The sequence below is a fragment of the Cavenderia fasciculata genome (genome assembly GCF_000203815.1).
Source record: "Cavenderia fasciculata unplaced genomic scaffold Scf_EUAJFUG01CK1KI-5, whole genome shotgun sequence".
NCBI lineage: Eukaryota > Evosea > Eumycetozoa > Acytosteliales > Cavenderiaceae > Cavenderia > Cavenderia fasciculata.
Genome location: NW_004457637.1, coordinates 88,468 through 106,768, shown reverse-complemented (window position 1 = coordinate 106,768; position 18,301 = coordinate 88,468). Strand labels below are relative to the sequence as shown.

The following is an 18,301-nucleotide window of genomic DNA, read 5'->3' as shown; positions in this document are numbered from 1 at the left end:
TTACAAGTTCTTGTAATGATTCTAGCTTAGCAGCTACTAACACCATATCATCAGCATAGTTTAGACTACTACATTTAGTACTCTAGCAGGTAGATTTTATAACCATCTATAGAAGAGAGAGAGATGATGAAGAAGAGGATACAAGAAGATGTTGAATAGTAAGGGTGACAAGGGACATCCTTGTTTGACACCAATGTTGCAGGTGACAGGCTCGGTAAGATGGGCATTTAATCAAGAATACAAAGCTTTTTTTCAATGATAAAACATTATGTTAATTATGATCAACAACAACAAATCATGCCAATACAATCACCACTTCTAAATCAACAAAATATAAATAATAACAATTTTGATGCAGTTCTGTCCACCATCAGCCATAGCATACATTCTCCGTCTCTTGAATGGATGCATCTATCTTTTCTCCGAACTGATGACTTGGAGGAACTGTCTTTACTATTCATAAAGATGGTAGTCAAACCGAGCCAGGCAACTACAGACCTATTACCTTCCTCTGTACAAACTGTATACAGCCATTCTTGCCTCGAGACTCTCAAGAATGATAGAGGAACCATCTACCAATCCTCTCCACAACTTTTCACCAACGCAGACACTGTGTCTCCAATCACGCACTACTAACACAACATCAATACAATACTAACAGATAAAGTAAATTCGAGTGACTGAAAATAGATAACAAGTTGAATAATATTGGCGTATCTAGAGTAAGATATAATGTAAAGTGAATCATAGTCTTCATTTACATCTATATTTAGTCACTACCCTGCCAGCTGGCTTTGTAAAAGAATCAGCACCCATTCATGTTAATGGCAAATTCGGTTCAACTTTTTGTCACAGCAGATGTCATTTATATTTATTTATCTTATTCAATAAATATAAATGTTATCTGCTGTGATAAATGTGGACCAATTTTATTACATTCTTTAAAAAAGTAAGGAAGAAGCAAGGTAAGTACTCTCATCAAATCAAATCAAATAAAAAAAAAAAGGTTTTTATAGATATATGGAAATCATTAAACTACACAAACATTAACCTTGTTTGATCATTAATGTTTGTGTGTGTGTTTGGTTTAACAACCTTTATTATGTACATGTACCAATTCAGGAACAAAAAAGTTGTGGTGATTCATTGAAGTAATTAAAGGGGACTTTAATTGATTCAATTCCTGCTTTAATTGTTCGATGATTGATTGTTGTTGTTTGATCAAAAGCTCCATTTCATCCTTTGAGAGTGATCCTTGGAAAAGTTCGCTCTTGAGCACGTCACAGGCAGAGGGACGCTCGTCAGGGTTGGTCTTCATCATCCATTTGATTAAATCGGCTTCCTTTGGATAACGACTTTGAAACGACGAGGGAAAGACACCTGCACGAAGGTCGGCCAAAACCTTTGACTTTTCCATCTTTGTTGAAAAGGGATGGTACAATTCAAACAAGATGATACCCAAACTAAAAATGTCAGTCTTTTCATTGTAGAGTCCCTTTTTTTGTTCTGGACTGCTGTAGGTCAATGTACCGACGGCACTAGTGTGTTTGCGATGCTCTGATGAACGGCTGAGCGAGGAGGATGGTGGTGTGGGTGGAACAGATGATGAGGAGCTAGAAATAATTGGTTGAGGGGTTGGTTGAGGCAGTGGGGATGCACTCGAAACTGTACCATTGTTATTACTCTGTGTACCATTATCCAATGATGATGCCAATGATGAACTTGCTGATGATGATTGTGATTGAGACTGAGACGATTGAGACTGTGACAATAACAAAGATTGTTGAGCAAGTAACATTTGTTGTTGATTCAATTGTTGTTGTTGAGCCAACACGGCTTGGATTTGGTGATGATTGATTGGCTGAAGGGAAGGAGTAGAGGTAGGGGTAGGCGAGGGAGTGGGTGAGATGGTGGTAGTTGCCAAGCCATAGTCACCGAGCGACACGAGAATCTCACCCTCGGGCGAGGAGGGGTCAGACGAGTCAGAGGAACCGCATCCGCCACCAGGCTGATCGGTGCGACTGAGAAAGATGTTACCGGGCTTTAAATCTCGATGGATGATGCCCTTGGAGTGAATGTACTTTAGTCCATTGCATATCTGTTTGAAAATAAAAAGGTTTTCCTGTTGGTTGATACGATCGGGTGAACGATTCTCCAACCACTGCGAAAGAGTTTGGCTATACAATTGCATAACGATAAAAAGAGTAGTTATGCGCTGGGTGATACCCGACATGGAATTATTCAATGATTTGGGTGGTGATTGCTGCTTGTTGCTGCTACGTGATGGCATGGAAATGGGTGGTGTAGTGGACTTGGGGAGAGTGGGCAAAAGATAGTTGTTACCTGCTGTCGACTCTTCTTCTTCACCGGCCGAAGAATCAGAGTTGTAGCCAGAGTCTGAATAATCATCTGACTCTTCTTGGCTAGACTCTGAATCTTCGTCCAAACTAAAACTGGTAAAGTGTTGTTTGGGTGTTCTAAACAATCCCTTTCCATTGGTCATTGAATCGTCTTCACTATCAGAATCATCCAAACAATAACCACCAGCACCATTCTTTTTCTTTTTCATAATCTTTAATGATTCTGGTTTGGTATTTCTTTGAAATAGATTCAACTCTTCAAATGATGGTGGGAATTGTAATCGATTTAATGAATCATCAAAATCTTCATCTTCTTGAACAACTTGGTCTTCATCATCTTCCAATAAGAAATGATCTTCGTCTTCACTTGATGATTCCTCTTCATCATCTTCTTCTTGATCTATATTTAATTGTACTTTTTTGTTGGTTTTAAAGTTTTTACTGTTTTTGATTTGATTACTTTTACAACCATTGATATTTGAATTATTATTGTTGTTATCATAGGTTTTTGATGTATCGATTTCAAGTGTTGAACCATCATCAGTTCCCCAAAATCCATCAATTATTTGATTCTTTCCATTATATTGTTGGTGTTGTTGTTGAAAAGATTGATTATTATTATTATTATTATTATTGTTATTATTATTAATATTATTATTGCCATTGGTAGATGATGAAAGAATGATTGGATTATCATCGGTTTCAAGCCAGGCAGAGTGATATCTGACAATATTTACATGATTCAGAGAAGCAAGAGTTTTAACCTCTCGAAGTACCTTTTCGAGAAATGTCTGTGAAGTATTCTTAAATGGAATCTTTTTCAATGCATAATTGAGTCCATCTAATCTATTTTGTACCTTAAATACCGATCCATATCCTCCTCTTCCTATTCTTTCACCTTCGTAAAAGTCTTCTTCATATCTTGATCTCTTTGGTCTAGAAAATATGGAAATAGAGAAATAGAATAGTTGTGTGAATAGAATATTTTTGAGATAACACTCGTCGTTTAGATGTTATAACATACATTGATTGAGGTGGTGGAGTATATCTGTTTAACTCATCGGATAAACTTAATGGTGTAGCTGTTTGTACAATAGTATTGTTGTTATTATTATTATTTAGATTATTAATATTATAAATTTGTTGTTGTTGTTGTGGTTGTTGCAATGATGATGTTGATGATGTTAATTGATTTTGAATCATTATATTATTCTATATACATAAATACAAATGGAGGAGGGTATTATAATTATTATTATTATTTGTTATTCTTGTTATTCTTGTTATTATTATTGTTATACAAAGAGAAAGATGATTAGAGATGAATGAATAATACAAGTTTATATTGTTATACTGATACTGCTTGATACTGCTGCTGATGACGTGATTATGATACTATTATTATTATTACTATTATTATTAATTATGATTTGATAGAAGTCTTTTTAAATATATATATTGATATAATTATAATTACAAAAAAGGATAATAAGAAAAGAAAAAACAAACTAGATAGATTATGATAATAAAAATATGAGGAAAACTAAAAGAGATAATAAGCAGAAAAAAAAGGGGGGAGGAGTAAGTAAAGCAAGCACACCTAGCTAGGTAATAATAGTATATTATTATTATTAATATATATGTGTGTGTATTTGTGAAATAGATATATATATGCAAAGTTGAATTGGAATTTTAATTGATTAATCAATGATGAAAGAAGAGATTGATGGTGGTGATTGGGGGGGGTAGTGGTGAGTAAGTGGGTGAACGAGTGTGATGTGATACTAAATTGAATGAATGAATGACAATGCAATCGAAAAAAAGTCAACTCATCGGGTCAACAACAACAACAAGCTAAATACTGCAAACAAACTAATAATGATGATGATGATGATGAAAAAGAAAAGGAACAAGCAAGTGATAAATCAAGTAAAAGTGAATCGTGCCATTTTTCTGTGTGTGTGTTTTGCGTGAGTCACTCACTGCCTGTCGACATATGTGAGCGAGCCTGGTCTCAGAAGAAAGGGTCAAGCTTGAAAACAAAGGTCAGATGAAAAATTAATTGAATTGAATTGTAACACTAACACTTGTGTCATTCAATTTCCCAAACGATTGAAAAATCGATAGATAATAGATAGAATAGAGATTTAAAAAAACAAAAAAGAAAAAGAAAAAGAATAATAATATAATAATTCCTGGGTGGGTGGGTGTATTATTATACAATAAATTAAATAAATTATAATATAATTACAGTTGTGGGTGATTGATATTATGTTGTTGCCTCTGTCAGTCAGCACTAGTACTATACTGATGGATATATATAATGTTTAAACAAAAACTTTTGTTGAATAATGTGACAATAAATTACAGAAATTTACAAACTCTAATCGAAAAAAAAAAAACTACTGTAATTTAAAATTCTCCAAAATACTGTTTTGGTATTATTGGCGGTTGTAGTTTGTAGGTGTTTTTGTTTTGACTTTGAATTTTTTGTTGTTGTTTTTGGAAACAATGGGTCCACCTGTCAATTTGAACATTAAATTTGAATTTGGAGCACAATTAATTGATTTTCTTAAAGAAGCCCCACCCACCCCAAGTTTATAAAAGGTAATAATCTGTCGTATGTCAAAAGACAATAATTCTCTATATGAATATTACTTTTTTTTTTTTGTTTTGTTTTGTTTCTTCTTCTTTTCAAAATTATAGATTAATTATTAAAAAATAATAATTATTAAAGAGTGAGAGAGAGAGAGAGAAAGTGTTGGAAATCCCATGGGATTGGTGTCTTTGTTGTCGATTGTTGTTAATTAATAGTTGTTCATTTTTTGATTCATATGAACGATTTTGATGATTTTCAATTGTATCGAAATTGTTTATGGAAATGGATGAGGAAGGGTGAGGAGGGTGTGATGGTCATGACGACGATTGTGTGTGAGGATGGGAGAGTGTTGAAATTCACAAGGTGAGGATTGATTTTAAAAAGAAGTGTTGGGGGGTTGATGGGTTAACAACACGATTAAGAATCCCGATACAGAGATAAAAGTCGTCTCTGATTGAAAATATATATGTATACAAATACAACTTTTTTTTGTTTTAATCTTGATAATCGAAAAAAATGGATAATAATAATAATAACAGTTGGATCGGATTATCCGACTGTTTGACCGATTGATTGATTGATTGATTTTGGAGTGTGTATATTCTGATCAAATAGCATTTATAATTGTATATATATATATCCTTACCTTTTTGTTTTTCAAATAATGTCTCCTTTACACGAGTGGATTGTGAAGATGGTATGGTTGGTATGTATAAAAATTATAGTTATTGTTGTTGTTGTCTATTTTGTTAATGGATTCATAGATGTGGGTAGGTGGATGGATGGATGGATAGATGGATGGAGGTGTTGGAGAAATAATAAATATTATATGGCCAGTTTAATTAATTAATTATTATTATTATTGAAGTGGGATATATATATGATTGTTGGATGACTACTTGTTTATTATTATTATTATTATTATTCTTATCTATTTTTTTTTTTTTATGCCTGTTTGATTATTTTAAAATAAATAAATAAATAATAAATAATTAATAATAAATAATAATAATATTAGTAAACGATTTTCTTTTCTTTCTTTTCTTTCTTTAAATCTTGATAGTAATGAAGTCAAGTGTATGATGGGAATGAATGATAATTTTCAAAGATGATGAATACAATTTAAATTAAAATTGAGATTTTGATGATGATGAAAAAATTAATTTAATATTTTTCCAGGGGGGTGTTCACTCTCCATCTTGGAGAGGAGCCGGCTGGCTGGCTGGTTGGGCACCTGGTGGTTGTTTTTGATTAACAGTAATCAAATTTATGACGACGATCTAAATCAAATCAAATCAAATTGTTGTTTCCCAAGGATATTGATATTTCCTTTGAAAAGACACACTATTATTGATTAATGATTATTATTATTATGGGGGAAGGGAAAGGAAAGGAGAGATTCCATTTGTGATTATAACTGGTTATATGAACCGACAACAATTGATGATTGAAAAGCTGTCTGTTTTTTTGCTCTCATACCTCGTACTACTAACTTCTTCTTCTCTTCTTCTACTTCTACTAACTTCTTCTCACTAGTACCAAACTTTAAAAAAAAAACAAAAAGAATAAAAAATGAAATGGAACAAGCAAAAGCAAAAAGAAAACAAAGATGGAGGAGGAGATGAAAAGTATTGCAATACTTCCTCCTCTTCATAGGGAGAGCATAGTATGGCGTGGGTGGTATATGCTCTCTCTCTCTCTGCTACACTATGATTTACACAATTTTCATCATCTCATTGAGCATGGATAGGATAGCTGGTTGGTTGACTGGCTAGCAGGCATGACACTCCTCTCTCCTCTCCTCTCCTCTCCACTCTTGTTAATGTTGATGTAATCTCCAAGGAGTGAAGTGATCACCACACACAATGGGGGGTCATACGATTTTATCTGCACCCATACCACTACCACCACGATTTCTACACACACACACACACACACACACACACCAGTGTTTTGAGACTGGTGTTGTTGTTGTTTTGACTGAAATGAAATGTGTTTCCAGAGAGACCATGCTGTGATTTTCCAATAATAATATCCTCCTCCTCCTCCACAGTATCAACCAGCAGTCATGTACATATGTATGTGTCATATAGTGTGTGCGGAAAAGGTTGGAGAGGAGTAAGTGGAAAAAGATGAGGTTTTTAGTTTCTTTCTTTCTTTCTACCGATTCCATGACATGACATGACACGATATGGCAAGTGTCATAATTTGGCGCGTAAACTTTAACCAAATAAAATTTATTATTTCTTCCATTTCTTTTATCTCTCTCTCTTTCTTTTTTTTAAAATGGTATGGGTGGTGGTGGTGGTGATGGTGAGTGTGAAGATACACATATATATATATTTGTTTGTAGTCAATTCCGTGATATGACACACGTTGACTGGGCAAAAAGTCGCTCCATTGGAAATATAAATATTAAATATTTTGATGGTGTCTATTTTAATTCGTATAAGCAACATGTGCCATCCTATCATCCATCCATTCACACAAACAAACAAAAGATGGTTGCTATCACCAACAATAAAATGTGTGATAATAGAATAATAAAATTATTATTAAAAGATTTACTAAAATTACAAAATTAACCAACACCCTTCCTCTATCCAACATTTATGTGATCCATTTAGGATATATATATATACATAATATGTATATATGTGTGTGTGTGCGTGTGCGTGTAAAAGTGTGAGATAAAGATAAGATGATCGGCAAAAGTAAAGTAAAATAATCATCACTACTTTGGATTGGGAAAGTAAACTATAATTAAAAATGGAGTGGTGATGGATGATAGGATATACTATATGTGTTTTGATTTCATACCCAAAATTAATTTTGGTTGTTGGAAAAAAAAAGAAAAGGAAAATTGATGTAAAATGTCAAATAATAATAATCTAGAGTTTACTAATAAATAATATATTATATTATATTATATTATTATTATCATCAACATCCAATCCATAGTACCTATGAACATAATAATGGTATCGCGATATCCTTTTCTTTTTTTCTTGAAAGTTGGAGGAGGATGATAGTTGATGGAAAAAGAAAAAAAAGCAACAACAAAAGGAAGATGAATATTTTTGTATGTTATGTACATACAAACACAACAAACAAACATACCTATAATATTATTTGTAAAAAATTTTGATATTATTATTATTATTGTTTTGTGTGGGGGGTTGATGTTTGTTGGATTATTATTTGTTTGTTAAATATCTGATCTTATTGTTTGTTGTTGTTCAATATATATGAATCCAATTTGTTGTACAATATGATATTGATTTTATACTATACTATAATACAAGATAAGTTGAGTTGAGTTGACTGACTATAACAATTAAATAGATTATTATTTAATTATACTATGTTTTTTTGGCAAAGTCGGCTTTCAAAGACAGGGGGTGGTGGGGTGTGAACTACTCTTCCAACTCCAACCAACAATCTGATCTACTATAATCTAAAACTGGATAGAACAACAACAACAATTGTTTTGATTTGACTACCTAGATTGCTTGCTTACCCTACTACTATTCTTTAAACAAACAATAAACAAACAACAACAACAATAATCTAAAACAAAAATGTGTTGATCCATTTCTCCTTTTTCCTCCCTTGTTCCTGTGTTTCCCCCATAACAATAATAGCAAACCGTCTGCTCTGCCGATTCAATTACAAACACAATGTGTTTTAAGGATTCCAGTTCTTTTTTTCAAGAGTGTGTGTGTTTGTGATTGTTGGTGTGTGAATCTCGTATATCACTAATGGAAAGAGAGAGAGCGAGAGAGAGAGAGAGAGAAGTTTCCAGCCAACTAGTTGGCAATACTGCATAATAATAATACTGCAGAATGATCCCCAAGAAATGTGATCTACTATCGTCTATTTGGTTAACTTCGAATCTCTCTATGATCCTTCTCTCTATTCTTTCTGCCTTGTTGTAACTAAAACACACAACATGCAGGTACACAGTCTACTATTTTGATTGATCGATTGACACCAATCATGATGCACTAATTTTATTCTTACCTATTATTATTATTACTATTATTATCTATGTTATTGTTTTTTTTTAAAACTCTCTATTTTCTTAATTAATATAAATATGGTAAAAAGAAGAAGATAACTATTTGTTGATGATTACAATTGTAGTTTGTTACCCTAAAAACTTTTCTCTTTTTTTTTTTAATCTAGATCAAACAAGTTGTGCTATTTTTTAATGTTCTCAGGATGGCTGGTGTTGTTGAGTAGAGGTCGTCTTGTTGCATTAGTATTTTTTGAGTAATGAAAACAAACACAAATTAAGCTTTTTCGAGCGAACATCCTGCCGAGTGTTGTTTGGGCAAGGGATAGCCCTCCCAGGCTTTAATGGGGGGCGATATTTTGGTTTTTCGTGTGAAACCCACCACACCACAACAGTAGATTCCATTTGGTTTTTTGTAAAAACAACAACAATGATAACACCACCATCGCATCTGAAAAGAGATCTTGTTGTGAACTTGATTCAAACAATCAAAACAATGCGGAAGTTGGTAAATATTTAGTAGCGCTACCACCACCTAGCCAATTCCCGCGGGATATCCCTCCCCTAATATTCCAAATAGGGAATATTTATAATTAGGTGAGGTGAGATCCTAATTATAAACCATCTTTTTAAAAGGATTTATTATTATTATTATTATTATTATTATTTTTTATTATTATTATTATTATCGAACTGTTAAACTTGAGTTGATTCATCAATGTTCTTCCTTTTTCTCTTTTGGTTAATAATTTAAATTCAAAAGGTCGTTAAAGTATTTTGGATTGCCAAGGTATTGAAGTTTGTGTGTTAGTTGTCGGTATTTGGGAGAGTTTAGTATATTTGAAAACAATTGAATAACCGAATCAAATTGAAACTTGCAACTCACAGTACCATCCAAAGAGGGCAATGTTTCTTTTTCTTTTTCTTGTTGATTATGATAATATTGATTGATTCTATTCTTTTTACTTAATATTATTATAAATGCTTTGAGACATAAACTAAATCAATTTGAATGAGATTATATTTAGTTAGATATTAGATATTAGATGGACAACGGTTTGGGTTGTAGTTGAGTTTAAACTTACAATGTAAATTCTTTTTCTGAAATCATTAACTTTTGGTCAAGTGTGATGGTCTTTCTTTTATAGGTAACAAATGCTTGATGACATATTTGTGTAGCTATAAATTTCAATTTGGTTGAAAAATATTGGTCTCTTTGTTTGTTTTTATCTTTTTGATCGAGTTCCAACAACGACATAGCATTGTTGATAGCAAAATAAACCTTTTGTTGGTAAACATTAAACCAAGAATATGACAAAATGGCCATAAACAAAAACAATCTAAATATATTTAAATGTCTAATTTCAGCTGATGCATTTAATGATGAATCAATATAAAGATTATGTCTATAGAAAACAAAAATAAATAAATATAAATATTAGAATTAATATTTTTACTTGATCGATTTTGATTTTGACATACAATTTAACTTTTAAAAATTTGGAAAGGAAATTTAATAAATTGGTTTCCCAATCAATTGATTGTAAATAATTAAATAATAAAATATCCATTACTTTTCTACCACCATTTCCATTTAAATTATGACCATAGTCACATAAAACTGCCAAAGATTGAACATTAATTAAATTTCCACACCATGGTATATATGAATCTAAAATTAATTGGAAAACAAAAATATAAATATTTAATATACATTTTCTTTTTTTTTTTTTAGTTGAGTTTACCATAACCAATTTGAATTAAACCTTTGTTTTCTTCAGTATTACATGGAAAAAATTGATTTCCTTTGAGAGGATTTGTTTTAACACCATATTGATCGATTGATTCTTTAGATGATAAAAGATATTTAAAAAAGATTGCATTTTTATAAGATGTAGTGATAAAGATATAATCATCCATGTATCTCATCATTTCATTGAGTGTATTTGGTGTAGTGTCATTTGCCATGATATTGGGAAGAAGAAAGTTGGTATCCAAATGTCCAAGTATAATATTACAAAGTAAAGGTGATATAATACATCCTTGGGCAATACCTTGAACTTGAAAGAAATATTGATTACCATATTTAACAATAGTTCTAAATATAAATTCTTTAAGAGATCTTAAAACTTGATGTCTTGATATTATTTTTCCTTGATTCTAGAAAATATAAAATATATAAAGTTTAATTTAAATATTGATTAACTTATTATTATTATTAATTTAATTATTTTAACATACAATAGAGAAAATTTTAATATTTTTAGATTCCATTTCTTGTTTTAATTGTTTTTGTTTTTCTTTTCCAAGTTGTGTTAATTCACCATCTTGTCCACATGGAAAAGCTATATTATAAACAAGTTTAAATAATTTACCCTTTCTTTGAATTTGATAAACAAATGATACTATTCTATATTTTGTCTGGGAAAATAAAAATAGATTATTAAAAGGATGAAATATTTTATAGTTTCTTTTCAACAAACATTTGTAATAACTTCTTTTTCAATAATTTGATAAAGTTTTGAAGGTTTTAGAGTATCAAAACATTTGTTAATGTCCATTGAAACAACATATAATCTTTTGTCTTGTTCTTGTACATCTAATTTATCACGTAGTTCTAGGTATTTATGTTTGATATCCAATAGTCTTTTATGAATTTGTTGAGGTGTTGTGACACAGGTTGATATCAAATGATTCTTTTCCTTTGTTTCATAACGTAGTACAAAAAAGGCATCTTTTAATTCATCTGCTACTGATTTTGTGTATTTTAATTGTACCATCGAAGAGGTAGAGGTAGAGGTAGAGGAAGTGACATCACCGACGCCACCATCTAAATCACTAATCTTTTTAATATTTAAATGTTGTTTAGATTTTGAAAAGTTAATAATTGGACGAAGTGAAGTTGGTTTTGGAAGGAATCTTAAACTTGGTATCGAAGTCTTTTTAGATTTTAAATATTCATAATTTAATTTCTCCTACAGAAAAATAAATAAATAATTTGTTTAATTATACTCTATCTTTCTTCATTATTCTTTTAATTTGACATACTGGAATTGGATAATAAATATAATTTTGTAAAGCATTTAATTGTAAATGAGTTAATTCAAGCCAATGTTTCTTTAGATAGAACCGAGAGACCTTTGAATTGGAATCATCTGTACAATAAAAGTGGTTGGATATGATTGATGGAATCACCTCTTCATACATCCACCATAAAAATCTATTTAAACTATTTAAATCTCTTAAAATAAATTCTTCAACCTAAACAATAAACAAATGATATATTAATTATGAGGTCAAAGGTATATATATATATATTATATAATATATGTAGCATACATTAAATAAACTTGTAAAACTAATTAATTCTATTTCATGTCTTGCTTTTAAATAGATTTTGAGTGTTTTTTTAAATGCAGTCAAGTTGTAATCTGATCCCCATACTTGAATTGGAATGATTCTTTTGATAATGACTGCAAGGAATAAATAGATATTACTAATATCAACTACTTTACTAATATAACTTCCTAAATTGATTTGTGACGCTGATACTGGTGGTGGTGGTTGTGGTTGAGGTGGTTGTATCTTTTGTTCTTCCATTTTCTTATCTTCTTTTTCATCTATTTCCTCTTTTTCTTCATCATCCTCTTCTTCTTTAATAGAATCAAGACTTATATTAACAGATTGTGGTGGTGATTGTGCAATATCAGTATCTGATAAATCATCAAAAAATCTTCTCATCTCTTCATCATCTTCTTCCACTTTGTTCTTTTCTTCATCTTTATCTTCATCATCATCTTCTTTTAAATCCATTTCATCGTCTAATTCATCTGATCCATTTGATTCTTCATCATCATCTGATTCGCTACTTTGATATAATTCGGATTCTTCACTTTGATCCTTTTTCAATTGTTCTGATTCACTTCTTTCCAATACTGCGTGTAGTATGCTTTGATAGGGATAGTTTTTAAATTTTGTGAGGATTCTTGTAAAGATGGGAACAAGAAAGGTATGACATCTTTTCAACTTTACACCTTTTATCAATTTAGCATAGTAGTGTTTATCATTCACTGTTGTGGTCGAGGTAATAATATTGTTATTATTATTATTCCTCCTACCGTGGTCACTACAACATCGTGGTAACCCTTTTCCAAATGTACATTGTCCATAGTATCGAGTTGGTGAACAAAAAAAGATATTCCAAATAAATGATCTAACATATTTCTTTGGATTATTTACATTTACTATAAAATAAACATAAATATTAATATTTTCATAAGTAGTTTAACATGTAACATGTCACACATACGGAAAGGTATTGATTTAGGTAAAACTCTTTGATTTGAAAATTTCATATGAAATTGACTGTGAATCTTTAAAGATTGATCGATTATAATACTATTATTGTTATTATTATTATTATCAATATTATTGTTATTGTTGGTATTATTTACAGAATTGAATCCATTGGTCCAATGATTTGAATAATATTCTTTGTTGAGAAGTTGGTTCCTATCATTATTATTATTACTATTGTCATTATTATTGTTATTTCCAAATTTCATTGGTGATGATATGGATCGTTTGATTCGAGGTGGGGGAGGAGCGGGTGGATGAGGATAGGGCCGAGTAGGAGGTGGAGGAGGACGAATCAAAGGAGATGAAGGTCTCATAGACGATGGTGGAGTACCAAATACAAATGGAAACGAGTGGTGTCTTTGATTATCCATTGATGGTGACGGTGATGTTGGTGGTGGTGGTGGTGGTGGTCCCATATCAGATGTTGTTGTAGTAGTCGTCGTAGTTTGAACAGGTGTAGATGGTGTACCTTGTGATGATGGTGATGGTGATGGTGATGGTGTGTTTATAAATGTTGAAAGTATCGGGGCGGCAGTTGTAAGTATTGGTTCATCCATCATTAATTGATTCATGTGATCAATATGATCATTAATATTAATAGCATTATTATTCTTTTTCTTCTTTTTTGCTCTTCTATGATGCATATTCTTCTTCTTCTTTTGGTTGTTATTATTATTATTATTATTATTTTGTTGTTGTTGATGTTGTTTGATTGGTGGTGGTAGTTGGTAATCATCACCATCCTCACCATCATCATAACCATTGTTATCATTATCATTATCATCATCTTCATCGTTTGAATGCATCCGTTTTAGATCACGATGATCTTGGGGTGGACCATCATTAACTGATGATACATCTTCTTGATGTACAGACAAATTTGGTGATAATGATATTGATATCGATATTGATGATGAAGAAGAATCTTGAAACATCATCTTTGCTTGCTATATAGTCTATCACATATTAATTGTACAAGTATATAATGGATAAATGAATGAAAAAACAGATATATAATAATAATAAAACTCGTTTGACTGAAATTTAATTTAATTTAATTTAATATATTCACAGCTATCTTGTCTTGTGTGAGTGAATGTTAGTCTGATTTATTGACATAGGCAAAAGTTTGAGAACCGAGGAATGTAAGATAGGGTGGTACATTCGGTCGAGTAGGAGCAAATTGTTTACCATTCCAATACGATTCCTTGACATATGATTGTTGGATCTTGCACAAGAATAGATAGTGTCCATGTGTATGATCGTTGGCATTCAATGGTAAAGATGAAGATGAAGATGAAGATGATCCTTCCGAATCCTCTTCTTTTGTATGGCTATTGGTTGTTGTTGTAGTAGTTGTTGTTGTTGTATTGGTGGTGGTATCATCCTTTTCTTGACCAGTAGTAGTAGTCGTAGTATTGTTGGATGTACCCATCGACACGGAATCAATTGGTGATAATATACTTGTAACTTTACAAACCATATGTGCAACACAATTAGATATTGCAATATTATCATTATCTATATTATTATTATTATTATTATTATTATTATTATTATTATTATTATTATTATTATTATTATTATTATTTATATTATTATTATGATCAAAAGGTAACCAACCAGGTTTACAAGTAGGAATATTTAACTTTCTAAACTTATTACCATGTCTTCCACTACATCCACCTATTGCCAATACTTGATTTTCCATTCCTTTTACTGGTACACTTAATACTATAGTATAGTATAGTATAGTAGTATTAAAAATAGTTAAATTATTATTCATTCATTTCTTTCTTTCTTTCATTCATTTCATTGATAATTACCAAACTCTTTTGTTTTAAGTAGAATAGAGGCAGTATATCTATTCTTATTCATTGAACACATGAAATTACCATAGTTGTCTATTGCAGTTAGCCATGATATCTTTAGAGAATATGCAGATATATAAGTCAGTCAAAGGTATTACATAATCAACAACAATAATAATAGCAACAACATACAGTCATACAATTTGATTGATTTGATTGTGTATCATTGACAGTTAACAAGCAAACAGGATTAGTGTACAACAATCTACTACTCGATTGATCATTCAATGTGATGACTCTTTCTCTTTCCATTACAGATAAAGTAGTACTTATTAATTTAATATTATTTTAAACTGAATTGAGATTAGATTTGTGAGGATTTTCATAGCAACTCGACTCAGACGCAAACAAAGAAAAGTTAATTAATGAATATATTTATTTATATCATTCATGTTTTGTAAGAGTACGAGTATCATCATCAACAATCATGGGTGTAGACAATCATCATTATTATCATCATCTATGATATTAAAAGGATTCTATAGTACTAGTAGTACTCGAAACAAGAGTAACAAGACACCCAGACCAGAGAGTCATGTAGAGATCAAGAAACATTTTAAATCAATTAAATTACAATCACCACCTAATGGTTTATTGGTTATAAACAAAGATGCCGGTTATACAAGTACTGATTTAACAAAAGTATAATATAGACAATATTGAAACTTGATAGAGATAGAAGTTAATGTTAACACTAACTGTCCTGTCATACTATGATAGATAATACAAAAGCTATTTTGTGACAAGGTAAAGGTTGGTCATGGTGGTACTTTGGATTTAGATGCCGATGGAGTTATGGTCATTGGTTTGGGAAGTGGTTGTAAACTATTGAATCGATTCTTAACATCTGACAAGAAATACTTTGCTACTTGTGAGTTTGGTAGAGTATGTTAACTAATAATAATAATAATATCATTGTAAACCAGATGATCGGTCTTAACATTCTTTATTTTGTTGTTTAGGAAACAACTACATGTGATAGATCTGGAGAGTTTATAGACAATGGATCAAGTTCTTTTAAAAAATATGATCATTTAACATTGGATATGATTAATCAAAAGTTGAATGAACCAGAGTTTAGAGGATCGATTGAACAAATACCACCAATATACTCGGCACTACGAATCAATGGAAAGAGATTGAGTGATCTAGCCAACCAAGGTGTTAAAGTGGCACCATCGGCACGACAAGTAACAATATACGATTCAAAGTGTACTCGATTGCAAGGTTATCAAGCTGATTATACTATGCATGTAAGCTCTGGCTTCTATGTAAGAAGTTTTGTGGTTGATGTTGCTAAAGCTTTGGATTCTACATGTTACATTACACGATTACGTCGTGAACAAGTTGGACCATTTACATTGGATCATTGTCTAAGATTAGAAGATTTATTTACATTACCACAACAACATCAACTAGAACAACAACAAAACACAGAAATACGAGATAAATTAATATCTGAAAGAATTCAAAAACACATGAAAGATATGGAGATATTACTCAACAATTATACAAAGATTACAAACCCATCAATTAAATTATCAAACTCTACCATCATCATTTAACAATAGAATATATAGGTTTATTTAGTTTTTTTTCAAAATGGTATATAATTTAATAATATTATCAATATTATTAATATATTTATTGGTTTATTGTTGTTATTTTGATTTTGATGTTCTATAGAAAATTATTATTAATTATTCATTATTGTTTTAAAAAATGTACAGGTTATTTAGATTTAGTTAGTTGGTTTGTAATAAGATTATTATTGTTTAGTATCTTTTAAATAGTGGGATTGGGAAGGCCAGTTATAGTTTCTGGCTTTTTCCATGAACAAGTGATCTTGTCCAATCTCTTCGAATTTACTATAGTTGATGGAAATGCAAGAAAAGTAGATAGAGGTGGTGGAGGTGAAGAGGAAGATGAACTAATTAATATTTGTTAAATTATATTTTATATTACTTTTTTTTGAATCTTATTCATCCAACTCTTGTTAACAAGTTGGAGAGTAGGGAGAGAGTGCGTGTACATACTTTTCTTCACCCATTTCCTTGATATTTTTGTAGACTAGTCTGACACCCAAACCACTGACGACAAGGACATTGGTAGCCACAATGATATTTTCAGCTGGCATAATAGCAAAGAATTTCTTAACCCAAGACATTTTTTTATGAAGTTTAAATTATTATTATTATTTATAAAAGAAAAGAAAATATATAATATATTATTATTTATATTTGTTTGTGGTATATGTATTTGTGTAGAAACTAAAACTTTAAAAATGAGTTTGAGTTTAAATATATATTTTTGGTTGTTATTGTTGATAATTGATTATCTTAAGAGATGAAGGATGGAAATACTTGGATTATCTCATCTCTTATTTATAGAAATCCATTTTAGATCAAAAATAAAATTCGATTTTTCAATTATTATTTTGTTTTTCTAAAATTAAATTCCAAAAATGGAAATTTTAGCACTCGAAATTTTTTTTTTCCATGGCACCTCTGCAGATGATAACAGATCTGACTCCTCAAACGAGTCAAGTAATGAGACTTGAGTGTACAGAGACGATATTTTCAGATACTGCACCCACACATTGTTTGCTGGTGTTTATTTGCAATGGTTTGTGTAGAGTGAGACCCTTTTACCAACCCATATCCACATCTTCCACATCTTTCTACACACAAACCGTTTTGTCAGCAGTACGGCTGGTATCCATCAGATCTCCTTTTTGATCGTCTTTTGCATTGTACTAACACTTAATTTTATCAAAGGATCTGATCCAAAGGAGTCATTCGTTTGTGATGATTTTCTTATTCCCTTATTTTCTTTTAAAACAATGTCAAGTATATTACAACCTCATCTTATGTTCAGGAAAATCACAAACTTGTGATTCTATTTTTGTTTATAGTCTGGCTCTTCATTTAAATCCAATAGATCAGATCGATTAGAGTAGAGATTCTGGACAAGAGTTAACTACTGGGGTTCGAATCAGGAATTTAATATATAATGTTATTATTTTTAAAGATGGATAATCTATCGAGAATTATTGACCTAATTAACCCATTCAACTCGATATTGAACATTTAAA

General features: G+C 30.9%; 3 protein-coding genes across 3 annotated transcripts; 1 reads left to right on the top strand and 2 right to left on the bottom strand.

Moving 5' to 3' along the window:
* Positions 1-82: 82 nt before the first annotated feature.
* DFA_10663 (uncharacterized protein) lies at positions 83-15,459 on the bottom strand (the record flags this gene model as incomplete). The annotated part of the gene is made up of 22 exons (XM_004351254.1): positions 83-106; positions 386-453; positions 522-654; positions 1,109-3,296; positions 3,385-3,572; positions 3,731-3,801; positions 6,439-6,502; positions 8,254-8,287; positions 8,983-9,035; positions 9,864-9,975; positions 10,063-10,383; positions 10,460-10,649; positions 10,723-11,137; positions 11,219-11,322; positions 11,353-11,398; positions 11,461-11,952; positions 11,990-12,238; positions 12,317-13,221; positions 13,287-14,283; positions 14,454-15,070; positions 15,163-15,262; positions 15,340-15,459. 22 exons carry the CDS (start codon positions 15,457-15,459, stop codon positions 83-85), a joined length of 7,491 nt encoding a protein of 2,496 aa, XP_004351306.1.
* Positions 15,460-15,597: 138 nt separating this feature from the next.
* DFA_10662 (uncharacterized protein) lies at positions 15,598-16,772 on the top strand (the record flags this gene model as incomplete). The annotated part of the gene is made up of 3 exons (XM_004351253.1): positions 15,598-15,849; positions 15,955-16,092; positions 16,170-16,772. The coding sequence occupies 3 exons, from the start codon at positions 15,598-15,600 to the stop codon at positions 16,770-16,772; spliced, it is 993 nt and encodes a 330-aa protein (XP_004351305.1).
* Positions 16,773-16,851: 79 nt separating this feature from the next.
* On the bottom strand, positions 16,852-17,374 carry DFA_10661 (uncharacterized protein; the record flags this gene model as incomplete). The annotated part of the gene is made up of 3 exons (XM_004351252.1): positions 16,852-16,887; positions 17,077-17,137; positions 17,244-17,374. 3 exons carry the CDS (start codon positions 17,372-17,374, stop codon positions 16,852-16,854), a joined length of 228 nt encoding a protein of 75 aa, XP_004351304.1.
* Positions 17,375-18,301: the final 927 nt, after the last annotated feature.